General features: G+C 36.4%; 1 protein-coding gene across 3 annotated transcripts in view; it reads left to right on the forward strand.

The window, feature by feature from the left end:
* Window positions 1-15,410, forward strand: part of LDAH (lipid droplet associated hydrolase) — a 137,770-nt gene that overhangs the window by 14,480 nt on the left and 107,880 nt on the right. For all 3 annotated transcript variants that reach the window (XR_008500610.2, XR_008500609.2, XM_054475515.2), the window contains exon 2: window positions 7,265-7,420. Coding sequence is in view for 1 of the 3 variants with exons in the window: in XM_054475515.2 (XP_054331490.1) it covers window positions 7,267-7,420 (154 nt within the window). In the remaining 2 variants the exon portion in view is untranslated. The remainder of the gene's footprint in view (window positions 1-7,264; window positions 7,421-15,410) is intronic.

Raw genomic sequence — 15,410 nt, forward strand, 5'->3', positions numbered from 1 at the left:
TTACGGAGTCTCCCTCTGTCGTGCAGGCTGGAGTGCAGTGGCACGATCTCCGCTCACTACAAGTTCCACCTCCCGGGTTCAAGTGATTCTCCTGCCTCAGCCTCCTGAGTAGCTGGGACTACAGACGCCTGCCACCACGCCCGGCTAATTTTTTGTATTTTTAGTGGAGACGGGGTTTCACCATGTTAGCCAGGATGGTCTCTATCTTCTGACCTCGTGATCCACCCGCCTCGGCCTCCCAAAGTGCTGGGATTAAAGGCGTGAGCCACCGCGCCCAGCCTTGTCTTGTTATTCTTGACTTTTTACACTTCCACATACATATTAGAATTAGCTTAATAATTTCCATTTTTAAAAAAAGGAAAGGGAAAAAACCTGATTTGGATTGGAATTTTACAAATCTAAGAATTAATTTGGAGTTTATACTAGTGAGTCTTCCAGTTCACGAATATGGTTTGTCCCCTCGTTATTTAATTTCTCTCAGTAATATCCAGCAAACCATGTAGCTTTCTGTGTAGAGGTCTTGCACATCATTTGTTAGATTTATTCCTAAGTATTTGATTTTTTTGATGCTGTTATAAGTGGTCTCTTTTAAGTTTTATTTTCAAATTGTTTGCTGCTGGTATGTAGAAATATATTTGATTTTCATATATTGACCTTTTAGCTAATGACCATGTTGCATTCACTTATTAATTCAAATAGTATATGTAAGGGTTTTTTTCTTGCATTTTCTATGTATGTCATCATGTTTGTGAATAATCACACTTTCTTCCTATCCAACCTAAATACATTTATATCTTTTTTTGGTTTCTTATTGCATTGGCTGAGTCCTCAAGTATAGAAGTGTTGATAGCAGACCTCCATATCTTGATCCCAAACTCAGAGAGGGTTTCAATATTTTACCCTTAGTAAACATTTACTGAAGATTTTTAATACTTGTAATTTATGAAAAAATATGTATTTCATATTTATATTTTATAAAATATTTCTTTATTTCTCACTTGTTAAGAATTTTTTCATGACTATTGGATTTTATGAAATATTTTCTGTATCAATTGAGATGATTATATAAGTTTTCTTTACTCTGTTAATGTGGTAACTTAAACTGATTAAATTTTGAATATTTAAACAACTTTTCATTTCTGGTGTATACACAATTTAGTTGTCATCTATTACCCTTTTGTATAGCACTAGATTTGGTCTGCTAATATTTTGAATAGTTTTTGTATCTATCTCAACCTTAATTATAATGTACATTTTAAACTAAAAATTACAAAGAATTGCTGATTGCATAAAATGAGTTGTGAGGTGTCCTTCTTTTTCTATTCTCTGGACAACTGTATGTAAAATTGGTATTATTCCTTCCTTAGGTGTTAATTTCATCTGGACCAAGAATTTGGTCTTAAAATATAAGTCTATTAAGAGTCTTCTAGTCTTTTTTCTTTTTGTATCTGTTTATTTTGTTTTGTTTGTTTTGTTTGTTTGTTTGTTTGTTTTGGAATTTGCCCATGTCAAGTTTATTGGCATATGTTTCTTCATAATATTTGTTTATCATTTTTTGATGTCTATGGAATCTGGAGTGATATCCTTTTTTCACTTCTGATATTGATTGATTGTGCCATCTCTTTTCTTGAGAAGTCAAGGGTTTACTTATTTATAGGTGTTTTCAAAGTAAAAACTTTTGGGTTTGCTAATCCTCTGTAATGTAAACTTTTTATCCTATTTCATTAATATCTACTCTTCATTATTATCTTTTTTCTATTTTCTTCATTTGGATTCATTTTTTTTTTTCTAATTGCTTAGGCCAAACGGTTAAGTCCTTTATTTGCAGCCTTGTTTTCTAATATATGCATTTCAAAACTTTGAATTTTCCTGCATTCATATCTTTATCTGCATTTCATACATTTTGTGTCGTATTTTCTATTCTCTATTGCTTCTCTGCTTTCTGCTTATTTCTATATTAATTATTTTCTATATTTTATTAATTTGTTATACAGTCTTGTAAATTCTTTCAGTGGTTACGGATTTTTTTAACAGATTTTTAAAAAGTTTTTCTGGCTTTTCTAATTGTTCTCAATGGAAGATTATTTGGGATATACAGATCACCAGCATGTTTATGTTGGCTTCTAGGCCAGTTTTTAAAAATGACTAAAGTAAAACTTCTGAAACCAATTAAAAATTTTGTATTTCTGCCCTGGGCCTTTAAAAGTCAAACCTGCACTTGACCAGTCACCATATATTTTCCAAGTAGGTTTAATACTAGTGCCTAGGAATAGCACTAATGAAGGTTCAGACACATGCAAGTATATGCTCTGCTCTGTGTCAGTGTGGCGCAATAACAGAGTCCACAAAATTGCCCACATTTAATATTATTAAGTTTAAAGTTTTTGGCATTTGAGCAAGTTCTGCTGTGTGGCATTGTGGGACAATAACATAGTCCACAAAGTTGTCCACATTTGATAATATTAGGTATAAAGTTTTTGGCATTTGAGGAAGTTTTAGAAGCTTCCTGTTCATCTTACATATGTAATAAATAATGTAAGTTGTGATTAGATATTGTTGGTACTTTAACTTTGAAAGAAAACCATCTTATTATCTCTTTTTCAAGTTTTATTGAAAGACTGTCTGGACATTTTATTGAAAACTATTTGGACATTGCAACACAAACTTTAAAAAAATTGTTATCATCTACAGTTCTTACATGAATAAAGCAGTATTCTTACCAGTAGCCAAAGTAAAATGCAGACATTTTACTGTTTGCTGAAGCTGATTAAGATGTATTATTTATAACTCCACTTTCAAATATTTTATTTATTAGTACAGTCTTACTGTTCTCAATGGCTAACTTTATAATAAATAAATATTATAAGTATTTAACTACATAGAATCACTTAATGTATATTAAGTATATATTTAAACTTATAAATAAATCAGCCCATGACTTTATATGTTTGTATTATAAATACTATAACAAATATTATAAATTTGAACCTCTAAAATTTCTACTAGTCAAATTATCTAGGTTTGTATGAGATTTAATTGGAAAAAACCCTCTTACTAAATAAAATGAGAAGCCCATTAAGCAAATTAAAACCTATATTTAAAACAATAGGCTTGCCTAAGTTGTACAAATTGTATCCACGCTTGGTTTTTATCCAGCACAAGTCTTGCAGCTTACGAAACTTGATTAAAAGAATGCTTATGGGCTGAGGCTGAAGTCGTGCCGTTATCCTTTACCAGTATATAATTACAACATACTCTCCTTTGTTAATCTGACACTTATTTGCAGAACTGAACTACCTTGGATTCTTAGGTAAGGAAGAGTTTTAATTCTTGTGCCTCAGATTTTCCATTGCTGCTTTTACATGGGTGTGTGAGATTCAGAAATATGAGAGTGAAGTAAAATAAAAGATGTTTTGTAAATACATGGAATTAGGTGCCTACAGGGGAAGCTACACAGCAGCTAGCCACCATTTTAATTCCATGTTTCTCAGCTGTATTTTATTTGAGGTGTTAGAGTTGTATTTTTTTGTTTTCCAATGTTTATAGATTGAGCTTGATTTTCATATCTACTTGAATCCTCACTAATTTTGTGGCTAATCAAGCCCTCACGATGTCATTTACTTGAAGTTAAGTATTAATATTTATTATTTGAATATATTTAACAACTTTATAGTTAATAACTTTAAATTCTCTTCTGGTGAAAGTATTCAGTTTGGCCAGTGTCTTCTCAGTCAGTGCTCTAATTTAATACAGTGTTTACTGCTAAATCTAATATTGTTTCTAACACATTATAAAGGTCAGAACTTATATAAACATACTGTAGTTTGTGATAGTTTTGGAGATTGGGCTACAGTGGCATTTATTAGTGAAGTAAAAAATCAGTCCATAAGAAAAGATGAAGTGATACTTTATTTAGTCCATATATTTTTAATGGACAGTGGTCTCCACTTTCTAAGTGGGGATTTTTCATTTTTCTAAGTATTCTTAAGAGAATCAGTTTTGTACTTTTGGTTAAACATAGAGGTTAGAATAAATATGTTTATTTCTTCCTAAATTCACTAAATTGACAGAATAAACAATAAAGGAATAAACAGAGAATGGAAGAGGCGATGTAACATCAGGCTAGAGAAGTGAAATTTTAGAAATGTTAGAAAAGAAATGCATAAATTATAACCAACTTAGCAGAGCAGTTTTGATGGAACATAATATTTGATCATTATATTAAGTTATAATTTATTTAATTATTCCTTAATATCGAGTCATATATATAATTTTTTAGTGTCTGATAATGGGTTATCATAATTAAGCATTCATCTATCAATGACCATTTAGCTTTTTCAGCTTTTCACTGTTATAATTAGCATTCCATGCATCAGTCTTAAAATATTTTAGGTTTTTTTCAGAATTGAATGACTGAATCAAAGTTTATACCTTTTATGAGTATTGATCCATGCTGCCAGATTGCTTTGCAAAGCCATTTTTATTATTACCATCAATGTGTGGAATTTCCCATTTCACTACAACCTAGCCAGCATTGCATTTGCCTTAGGATGTTCAATCTGGGCAGGGCCACATAGCCCTTGCATCAGTTGCTTGTCTGTGGTGCTGTGGGAAAGTGTGGCATGACATGACAAATTTTACCCGGTGAAGCTTAGCTGTGTGCCTTTACCACTGCCACCTTATAATAAAGACAGATGCTGTGAGTTTAGAGGAAGAGGTGATTTCCTTTGTTTACCTGGGGTGCTCAAGGAAGGCTTCATGTAACAAGTAGAATTTGAGCTGTGTATAATGAGGGAAAGATTTATGAAGAAAAATTTGCACAGACACATGAGAGATATATCAGTCTGGATCAAACCAGAAAACAGAAGCCACATAGTAACTAAAATTGTTAGTTTAACGTAAAGAATTATTAGGGTATGATAGAAGAAAAACTATGAAGTCACTCTATAAGGAGAATTCCAAAAGGTACCCTAGGGCTGAGGAAAAGTACCCAACAAAGGACGGAATTGAAATGAGGCTCAGACCTCGTAGCTATAGCCCATTGGATGGTAGAGAAATTTGCTGGGTTTTCTGAGCCAACGCTGGTGCACAATCACAGTGTCAGCAGGTGAGTTAAGACTGGTAGGAGAGCATGCAGAGGGAATCAGGGCAGTGCTGCAGGACCACAGTAACAACCCTTGGGGTGCAAGTGAGTTGAGGTTGGCTAGTTAGTAGAAGGAGTTGGAGCACCACTTTAGATACCACTGAATTGCAAGTTGGAGAGGCCTCCCTGTGTAGCAATCTAGAGCACTGCTGTGTACAGCTTGGGGCAGGGCAATATACCAAGCTGCTGTGTGGAACAAAGGTCAGGTGGCTGGCTGGCCCAGCCAGTGCATATGGTTTGAGGAGAGGGGCTGGGGAGTAGCCACCTTGTCTGGGGCTCCTGGCTATAGTGCTGCTGCTGCCTGAGTAGAGAGCTGGAGAAAGAAAGCACACAGCAGCTAGCCAGATGCTGGAGAAAGCTTTCCCCTATAGGCACCTAGTACTAGAGCAGTGTTGTTTTTCAGCCTTGGCATTATTGACCTTCAGGGCTGGATAATTACTTGTTGTGGGGAGCTGTCCTGTGTATTATAGGATAGTTAGCAGTATCCTTGGCCTCTATTCACTGTATCCCAGTAGTTCCCCAAGTTGTGACAATGGAAAATATCTCCAAATATTGCCATATGTCCTCCAAGGGCAAATTGTCTCTAGTTGTGAACCACTGCAATAGAGAAATCTCACAGCAGTGGAACAGTGGAGGAGTAAAATATAAGCTCTCCAGAAACCTGCTGAGAAAACTCCTTCCTTCCCTTTCCAGTGCACTCTATTGACAGAGCTTGACACCATGTCATACTGGCAAACGAAAAATGTTTTAAAGGCCCAGATCCACTTTTCCAGATAAGAAAACGAAGGATGAATTTGGAGTAGAGAGGTAATAAACTGATAGCTGTACAAAGTGCAGTTATGGGATTAAATATGGTTGGAGAATTAAATATGAGCAAAGTTATAGAAGCAGAAAAGCATAGGGGCACTAGGGAAATTCAAGGACAAGAAGACTAAAGTGCAAGGCTGATGTAAAGTGGTAAGAGGAGAATAAGCTAGAAGGGCCCTTTGAATCTTAACTCTGGAGTGCTTTGAGTGAGTGGAGGAGAGGGGAAGAGAAAGACAGAAAGACCAATGAAGGTTTGAGATTTGGTGCTGTCAATAGATAAGGAAGGCAGAGGCAGAGGTGGAGGAGTGATAGAAATAATTGGGGCCTACATTTTTGCACATAACTACTCAGGAAATGGTTCATGATAGTATATCTTGGGTTTTTTTCCACCTATCCATTTCATAATTTAATGTAGTGCTTTAATACATAAAATATGCTTATTGGGGCTGGATGTGATGGCTCATGCCTGTAATCCCAGCACTTTGGGAGGCCGAGGTGGGTGGATTATCTGAGATCAGGGGTTCGAGACCAGCCTGGCCAGCATGGCAAAACCCCATCTCTACTAAAAATGCAAAAATTAGCCAGGTGTGGTGGTACATGCCTGTAGTCCCTGCTACTCAGGAGGCTGAGGCAGGAGAATTGCTTGAACCTGGGAGGCAGAGTTTGCAGTGAGCCAAGATCATGCCACTGAACTCCAGCATGGGCAACAGAGGGAGACTCCATCTCAAAAACAAACAAACAAACAAAATATATATATATATTTACATATATATGTAAATATATATGTATATTGTATGTATGGATATGTATGTATATGTATATACACATATTCATACATACACACACACATAGAATTTGGGACAAGAGAAGAGTAATATGAGGAAATAAGAGACCATAGGGAGTTCATTGTCCCTCTTACTCTTCTATGGGGTGAATGCAAGGGCAAGCCAGAACCTCTGCACTTTCTCACCAGGTGAAGGTAGGGGAACCTGTCTCATGGTAATGCACAGAGCTAAAAGAGAATTCCAGCAGAGGGAATTTGTGGAAGTTACGGTTTTGACTGACACCCCTCTATAGTCTTTCATTTTGCCAAGGATATGTCTCCTCCTTTCTAAGTACTCTCGTGGTTTGTTTTACTTGTCTTGCGATCGTATAATCCAGCATCACTGAATAGTGTTATAGTTTCCCAGATGTCCTTGTGGCATTTCCTTCTTGGTATATTGAAATTTGCCCTTTTTTATTCTTGAATTTTGTCTTTGGCTCAAGGTTTTACATTTTACTGATTCTTCATACTACTTTTCTCCTCTTATTTAGAAATGGACTCAGAACTCAAGGAAGAAATTCCTGTGCATGAGGAATTCATTTTGTGTGGTGGAGCCGAAACCCAGGTTCTAAAATGTGGGCCCTGGACTGACCTCTTTAATGATCAAAGTGTCAAAAGGCCTAAGCTGCTTATTTTCATTATTCCTGGTGAGTATAAAAGTCTGGATAAGACTTTTTGTAGATACTCATAACTATGTCTGATTTTAAAGTATAGAGAATTTGGTAAATATAGAAAACCTTGGAGAAGGAATTAAAATCGCTTGACCCATTGTTAACAACCACCCTTAATATTTTGACGGCTGGATTTTGTGTTTTTCTTCTATGTATTTACATTATGTTGTCTGTTGTGTGTGTGTTTGTGTCACAGTTGGAAGTATATACTATATATGCAGTTTTGTAATGTGGTTTTGAAAGCATTTCTTAATATTTAAAACTTCATCAATATTTTTGCCAGTTTTCTAAACTTTTTCTGCCTCATTTCAACATGATTGTATGTTTATTATAGAATATTTGGCCAGGCGCGATGGCTCACACCTGTAATCCCAGTACTTTGGGAGGCTGAGGTGGGTGGATCACGAGGTCAGGAGATCAAGACCATCCTGGCTAACATGGTGAAACCCCATCTCTACTAAAAAACGAAAAATTAGCCGGGCGTGGTGGCACATGCCTGTAGTCCCAGCTACTCGGGAGGCTGAGGCAGGAGAATTGATTGAACCTGGGAGGCAGAGGTTGCAGTGAGCCCAGATCACACCACCGTACTCCAGCCTGGGAGGCAGAGCAAGACTCCGTCTCAAAAAAATACTTAAAAAAATAAAAAAAATAAAATTAAAATTTAAAATTAGAATATTTATTCTGATATTTGGCAGCTGAGTCACTTGTAACTTTTGCTAGATCATTGTCGATAGAATTAGGGACAGATGCTTGAGCGATTGCAGGTATTCAAAATGCATTTTAAATTGTGAGTTTGAACATACATGTTTATTCTTATTCTGTAAATTGCCAGTTTGAAACCCTTGCCCATTTTTCAATTGTGTTTTCAGTGTTTTCCTTATTGATTTTCAGTTGATTCTTACACAACTGTAAAATTGTGTTATATCTGTCATACATGACAAGAATCTTTCCTGGTTTGTCTTTTGACATCATTTACAATGTTTATTTGGTTGTATAGAAAGTATCATTGTTATGTGGCCAAAATGCTAAGTCTCTTCCTTTAAGACTTCAGGGTTTTATGAGTTTCTTAGAGAGGGCTTTCCTACTCCAAGATTATAAAACAATTCTGCCATGTCTTCTAGTATTTTTACAATTTCATCTGTGATCTTTAAGTTGATGCATCTAGATTTTAAGGGCAGGCACTGAGGAAGGGATCTACTTTTCTTCTCCCTCTCCTTTGGATGGCTTATTACATGGTCCACAACCATTTATTATATAATCTGCCTTTCTCCTACTGGCTTGCAATGCTAACTGTATCGTAAAGTAGATTAGCCTGTGGCCGGGAGTCTCTTTCCGTGTTTTTCACCTCTTCATGTGTTCTTCATGTTTTTTAATAAATGCAGTTTTATGATACTTTTACATGTTTTTTGGAACTTGTTCATTTTTATTCTTTTCCAGAATATTCTTTAGCTTCTTTTCTTTTGGCTGCAGAATATATTTTTTGGCTTCATTAGGAGGAAAAAAAAAGCTTAAATGATCTTTAAAGTCAACTTTCCTAAAATTGATCTCATAAAGGCAGAGAATAGAATGATAGATACTAGAGGCTGGGAAGGGTGCAGGGCTGGGAGGATGGATGAAGAGGGAGGTAAACAGGTACAAACATGCAAGTTAGATGAAAGGTGTAAGTTCTATTGTTGGAACTTATTTATACCAATAGAATTGGCATAGTCAGCAGAGTAGACTGACTATAGTTAACAGTAGTGTATTGTATTGGTATAAAGTAGCTAGAAGAGAGGCCTTGGATTTTTCTCAACACATAGAAATGATAAATACTCAAAGTGAATGTACTGAAACACCCTGACATAATCATTACACATTCTATACAGGTAACGAAATATCACATGTACCCCATGAATATATAACATAAATATCAATATCTTTAAAAAAATAAATAATAACCAAAAAATCGGCTTTTCTAGTTCCAACAGATGTTCTCAGAGGCAACCACTTTTAACACTGGTATACTCCTGTGATATTTACTCCACATTCTTTTTTTTTTTTTTTTTTTAGACAGAGTCTCACTCTCTTGCCCAGACTGGAGTGCAGTGGTACGATCTCAGCTCACTGCAACCCTCCACCTTCTGGGTTCAAGAGATTCTCCTGTATCAGCCTCATGAGTAGCTGGGATTACAGGTGTCTGCCACCATGCCTGGTTAATTTTTGTAGTTTTAGTAGAGACAGGGCTTCACAATGTTGGCCAGGCATGTGTCAAACTCCTGGCCTCAAGTATCTGCCCACCCCAGCCTCCCAAAGTGCTGGGATTATAGGCATGAGCCACCATGCCTGGCCTTTACTCATTTCTAAATGAAATACTTATATTTCTTCTTCTTGAGTTGTCTTTTGTTTTGTTTTGAGATGGAGTCTCTCTCTGTCGCTTAGGTTGGAGTGCAGTGGTGTGATCTCAGCTCACTGCAACCTCCGCCTCCCGGGTTCAAGCAATTCTCCTGAGTTTTTAATATTAGATATTATCTGTTGTCTTCCTCCATGGAAGAAAAAGATTAGCTTTCTTATACTTTCCCTTCTCCATACACAATCATATACCCCTCCTTCTCCATCTATTTTCCTAGTATGGGAATATTGCAGTTTTTTGTTAGGTCAATATTCAGTGCTTTTATTATTGTGACTATGTATTATATTATATTATGTATATTATATTATATTATATTATATTATATTATATTATATTATATTATACATAGCTAAGCCTATAGGGAATTATGCATGCATTTCCTTTCTTATATATTTTTGTTTGTTTTCCCTCTGTTATTGATGTTCTGTTATTTTTTTGCTTAGTTTTTTGTGCTTTAATCACTCATTTATCCTAGAACTATTCTCTAGAAGTGAAAAGAATCCTTTCAATGCATTTGAGTCATCAGTCAGTTTTCAGAATGCTCTGTCCTTTGGCTCCAGTCTGGACTGATTGCTCCCCAGGCCTGCTGCACAGTTGCCATCCTGGGGACTTCTATCACTTTCTCCTGGCTTGGATCCCTCGTTTCTCAGATCCCACATTTTTATCTTAGTTTATTCTCTTGTTTTCGGTAGAGCATATCTTCTAGTAGGTTCCTTAGAAGAGGTACAAAAGAAGTAACACAGCATGCTGGAAAGTGTCTTAGACTCTAGGTTGGAAATAATTTTTCTGTAGGAGGAAAATGGAGGGCGTTAATGGAGGGCATTAATCATTGTTCTCCAACACTCAGCTACTTATAAGAAGTATTGGTATCATTTCTGATTTTCGCCTTTTGTATGTGAAGATTCTCTACCCACATTTTGGAGACCTTTTCTTTGTTCTGAGATTCTGAAATTTTACAGTGAAGCACCTTGGTGTGAGTGTTTTTTCATACAATGTACGTGGGTTTTGGTGGGCCCTTTTAAGCCAGAAGCTCATTTCATTCTAATAGCTCTTTGTTTTTCTTTTCTTTTTTGTAGTCTCGTGTTTAATGGATGCAATATCATTTCCTTGTCTTTTCTTTTTTGTTTTTGCATTTGTAAGAATTTTCACTGTGTTCCTTTTTTTGTTTGCATTAGTCTTTAGTTTTCCTCAAATGTCTGGCAATCCTTGACTATCCATTCGTGTTTAAGAGGAAGACAAAAAACAAATTGGAAGCTTTGCACTCAGAGCTGGGGCTTATCCAGAGGTGTGTCTAGGGTGATTAGCCATCCTAGCTTGCCTAGGACCGAGAGGTTTTCTAGGACATAAGACTTTCAGTACTAAAACCATGACAGTCTCGGGCAAAACAGAGGAGTTGGTCACCCTAGGTGGGCCTCATCCTAAGGTGATTGAGTAGGGACCCAGCATTTCATTGAGGGATTTCCAGCTTTCAGTGTCTGAAGCTCTTTCTTTTATTGTTAGTTTTCCTGGGGAGGAATCTTCCAGGCTCCTGTTTGAAGAGTGGAAACCTATCTGTTAATGTTCAAAGAGGAACAGGGGAAGGAGGTGGGAGTTTCAGTGTTTGGTTATGCCTATTCCAGCCTCTTCTCAGTATGATACTTACATTTTCAGCTGGACTAAGGTTCCTGATCCAGAATTTCTCTTTGTTTTAACTACTAATGGGAATAAACTATTCTTCTGCCAGGATGTAACAGTGTTTCTGGAAGTCAGTCTGTTCAGCATCTATTAACATAAAAATACATGTACTTTTCCAGTAGTGAAGGAGAGTTTGATGGAGCAGAGATTTGGAATAGCATATAGCATAGGATAGAGAAAATAAGTAGAAACATTATCTTGAACTCGAGAAGGGGTATCCTTCTAAGGCTAGAAAGAAGGAGGTGAAATTGGTTACTAAAATGGAAAAGTATAAAGGCGTATCAGAGGGAAGTGAAGTCTCCTGCTTCCTGACCGCTGTTTTCTCTGTTGAGAGTTGAGAGCATGTTTTGAATGCTAATCATTTCCAGCTCATGAAAAGATCTAGGCCTGTGGTTCTTAAAGTTGGTGTCAGGATCAGAAGTATTGCTTGAGAACTTTAAAAATGCAATTCCTGGGCTCTATCCCTGACCTTTTGAACCAGAAAGTCTGGGGGTTGGGCAATCAGTGTTTTAACAAGCCCTGCAGGGAACTGTGATACGCATATCTGATCCAGGGTGTAATCATGGGAATGAATTGCTTAAGTTTAATGTAGGTGAAGTTCTTTGGATTTCATCATAATAATGAATTATGGGACAAAGTTTTTGGCTCAGTCAGTCCAACTGGATTTTGAAATGTCCTGACATGACATGACAAGTGAAACTGTCATTTAAGGGTCAAGGCTTTCAGAGAATGTGTGAGTGACTAAAAAGTTGATAGATGGAAATAGACGGCTTGAGTCTTAAAGAAGAAGAGGTTGTTCTAATAGTGAGGTGAAATAGTAAGTGGGACAGACAACCCACCCACTTCCCCGCCTGGAGATAGTATTTATTCCCTCACTCTTTTATCCCAGGTGCTAGAAATACCGGGTTGCATTAAGTCTTTGCTCTCGTTGAGTTATATGTGGTGTTAGAGAAGAGTGACTGAGGCCTCTGCTGAAGAGGATTGAAAGGAAGAGAGCCCATTACAGGGGAGAGCCAGATTTCAGATATGGTGAGGAGATAAAGGGAGTATTCAGTGAAGACACTGAGAATGAAGGGAAGCATAAAACATTTGTAGTTTGATAGTCTTATTGTTTATAGTGCTTTGACATTTTCAGATCACATTTCATTTCCTAGTGTTCTTTTATGTTTGCCCTGCTCATTAGTTTGTGGGATTTACAATTGTATTTTCTTTTTTTTTTTTTTTTTTTTGTGTGTGTGTGTGTGTGGCAGGTTTCGGGGGAGCTAATCTATTTACACTGTGGGAATAATCAGGATAACAGTATTTCAAGGATTGTGAAGCCACTGGACACCATGTTGTGTCCATCTCTGATAGGCTGACATAACATTTCATTTTAAATCACATTGCTTTTGCAGCTAGCAAAATTAATTCTTCACTTCTAAGTTAGTAATGATAATGGTGAGTTTTCTTTTCTTTTTTGTAATCTCATGTTTAATGGATGCAATATCATTTTCTTTTTTTTTTTTTTTGCATTTGTAAGAATTTTTACTGTGTTCCTTTTTTGATCAGAATCCACAGATTGAAGAACTTTTAATTTAGTTTCATTTTTTCCGATGAACCTTAGATCTTGGATTTCTGTAAAGTAACATGGTCCTTGGACTTTCTTTAATTAGTGAAATGAACAAAGGGAATCTGATTGAGAACTCACCATAGAGTACACTGAATCATAATTCTTAGGAGGTCATATGGAGATAACAGAATCATGTGAAGTATCGAGTGCTGTGAGCACAGTGGTTGGAGATCTAGAAGATAAGGCTCCATGAATAAGTCCAATAGGTCTGTCTACATGGCAACCTATTATATAGATACTGTGCCATATTAACTTGATATGTGGCAGTTTTCGTTCCTCTCCCTACAAAATTAACTGGAAGGTTTAAGTCTATACTTGCAGTGTTGTATAGTTGGAGTTTATTAGCAGCCAGGGCCTAGAGATGATCACTACAACTTCTGTTATACATTGCATGGGTGTTTGACTGATTTGACTGTTATGAGCATGTTCAAGTGTGTGTTTATAACACATTTTGACGTAAACTTTTGATTAAATATTTAACTTGCATGTCTGCATTGGAATGTTTTCCAACATCCTTACACCTGGACCTCCCCCATACCCCTCCGTGTGTGTGTCTTGCTTAGTTGCGTAAGTATAGGCCTTTTAATTTTCTTTGTGGTTTCTTATCAAGGAGGTTTAAGTGGTGAAGTATGAAGTGCTGTATGCAATGGTATTTAAGCATTTTGCATTGCATTTTCCACTTCTGTCTCTGTTATAAGTTAGACCTTTATGTTACTTGCTATGCGTTCAGTTTGAAAGGATTTATTGTATGTGAGTGCCATGCACCCAATCTAGTGCTGCTTGGTGCCACTGGATACAGAGAACTATAGCAAGTGATGGCTACTTTTAAAGAAGTTAAACTTTTAAGTTTGGTACATTATACATGTGACAATATTAAGTATATTTCTGACAGGATAAAACTTCCATTTTTTTCTGCATCTGTCGAGGATCATATGGTTTTTCTTTTACGGTTGGTTAATGTGGTGGATGATGTTAATTTTTTAATGTTAAACCAATCCAGCATTCCTGTGATAAATCCCACTTGGTCATGATGTACTATGCTTTTAACATTTTGATGGACTCAGTTTGCTAAAATTTTGTTTAGAATTTTTCCATCTTTGTTCACAAGGTATACTGGTCTGTAGTTTTCTCTTTTCTTTTTCTCTTTGCAGTGTCTTTATGTGGTTTTGGTATGAGGGTGATGCTGGCCTCATAGAATGAGTTAGAATATATTTCTTTCTTGATATGGTTTGGCTGTGTCCCCACCCAAATCTCTTCTTGAATTGTAACTCCCACAATTTCCATGTGTTGTGGGAGGGGCTCAGTGGGAGGTAATTGAGTCATGGGGGCAGGTCTTTCTCATGCTGTTCTTGTGATAGTGAATAAGTCTTATGAGATCTGATGGGTTTTATAAAGAGGAGTTCCCCTGCACACACTCTCTTTCTTTTTGCCTGCTGCCATCCATATAAGACGTAACTTGCTACTCATTGCCTTCCACCATGATTGTGAGGCATCCTCAGCCATGTGGAATTGTGAGTCCATGAAACCTCTTTTTTGTGTGTGAGTTGCCCAGTTTCGGGTATGTCTTTATCAGCAGCATGAAAACAGACTAATACATTTCTCTTCTGTTTTCTGAAAGAGTTTTTATACATTGGGCATTTTTCTTCCTTAAATGTTTGATAGAAGTCACCAGCAAAGCTGCGTGGGCCTGGATTTTCTCTGTGGGAAGATTTTTAACTTAAATTCCAACTAATCCAATCAATTTAGGGCTTTTTAGGTTATCTGTTTCTTCTTGAGTGAACTTTGATAGTTTCTTTCTAGAAGTTTGTCTATTTTATCTGAGTTGCTAAATGTATTGCTGTGAAAATTTTTGTATTTTTCCTAATTACTCTTTTAAGATAGAAAATTTTTTTTTAAATTTAAATCTGATTATGCCTTAACCCTGCTCAATCTCTTTTAATGTTACTTAGATTAAAAGCCAAATTACTTATCATGGCCCAAAGGTATCACATAATTGTATTTCTCTTCTTCTTCAACCTGATCTCATACAAGATTTGATATCTCTCATTATGCTTTAGCCACACTGATAGATTAGATGCAAAGGGAGGAACCAAGGATTATGGACTGTCTTCCATTTCTTCAAGAGCTAAGATCTTTATTTCTCGAGGGCCTTTGAATTAGCTCTTCAAGAGCTAAGATCTTTATTTCTCGAGGGCCTTCTCCCTCGTTAGTATTTATTCTCTTCCCTTCTTGCAATTTTGGGGTCTTAGCTAAATGTCACCTCCTCAGACCTTTTTTCTTTCTTTTTTTTTTAT

The sequence above is a fragment of the Pongo pygmaeus genome, chromosome 12, assembly GCF_028885625.2.
Source record: "Pongo pygmaeus isolate AG05252 chromosome 12, NHGRI_mPonPyg2-v2.0_pri, whole genome shotgun sequence".
In the NCBI taxonomy this organism is placed as follows: Eukaryota; Metazoa; Chordata; class Mammalia; order Primates; family Hominidae; genus Pongo; species Pongo pygmaeus.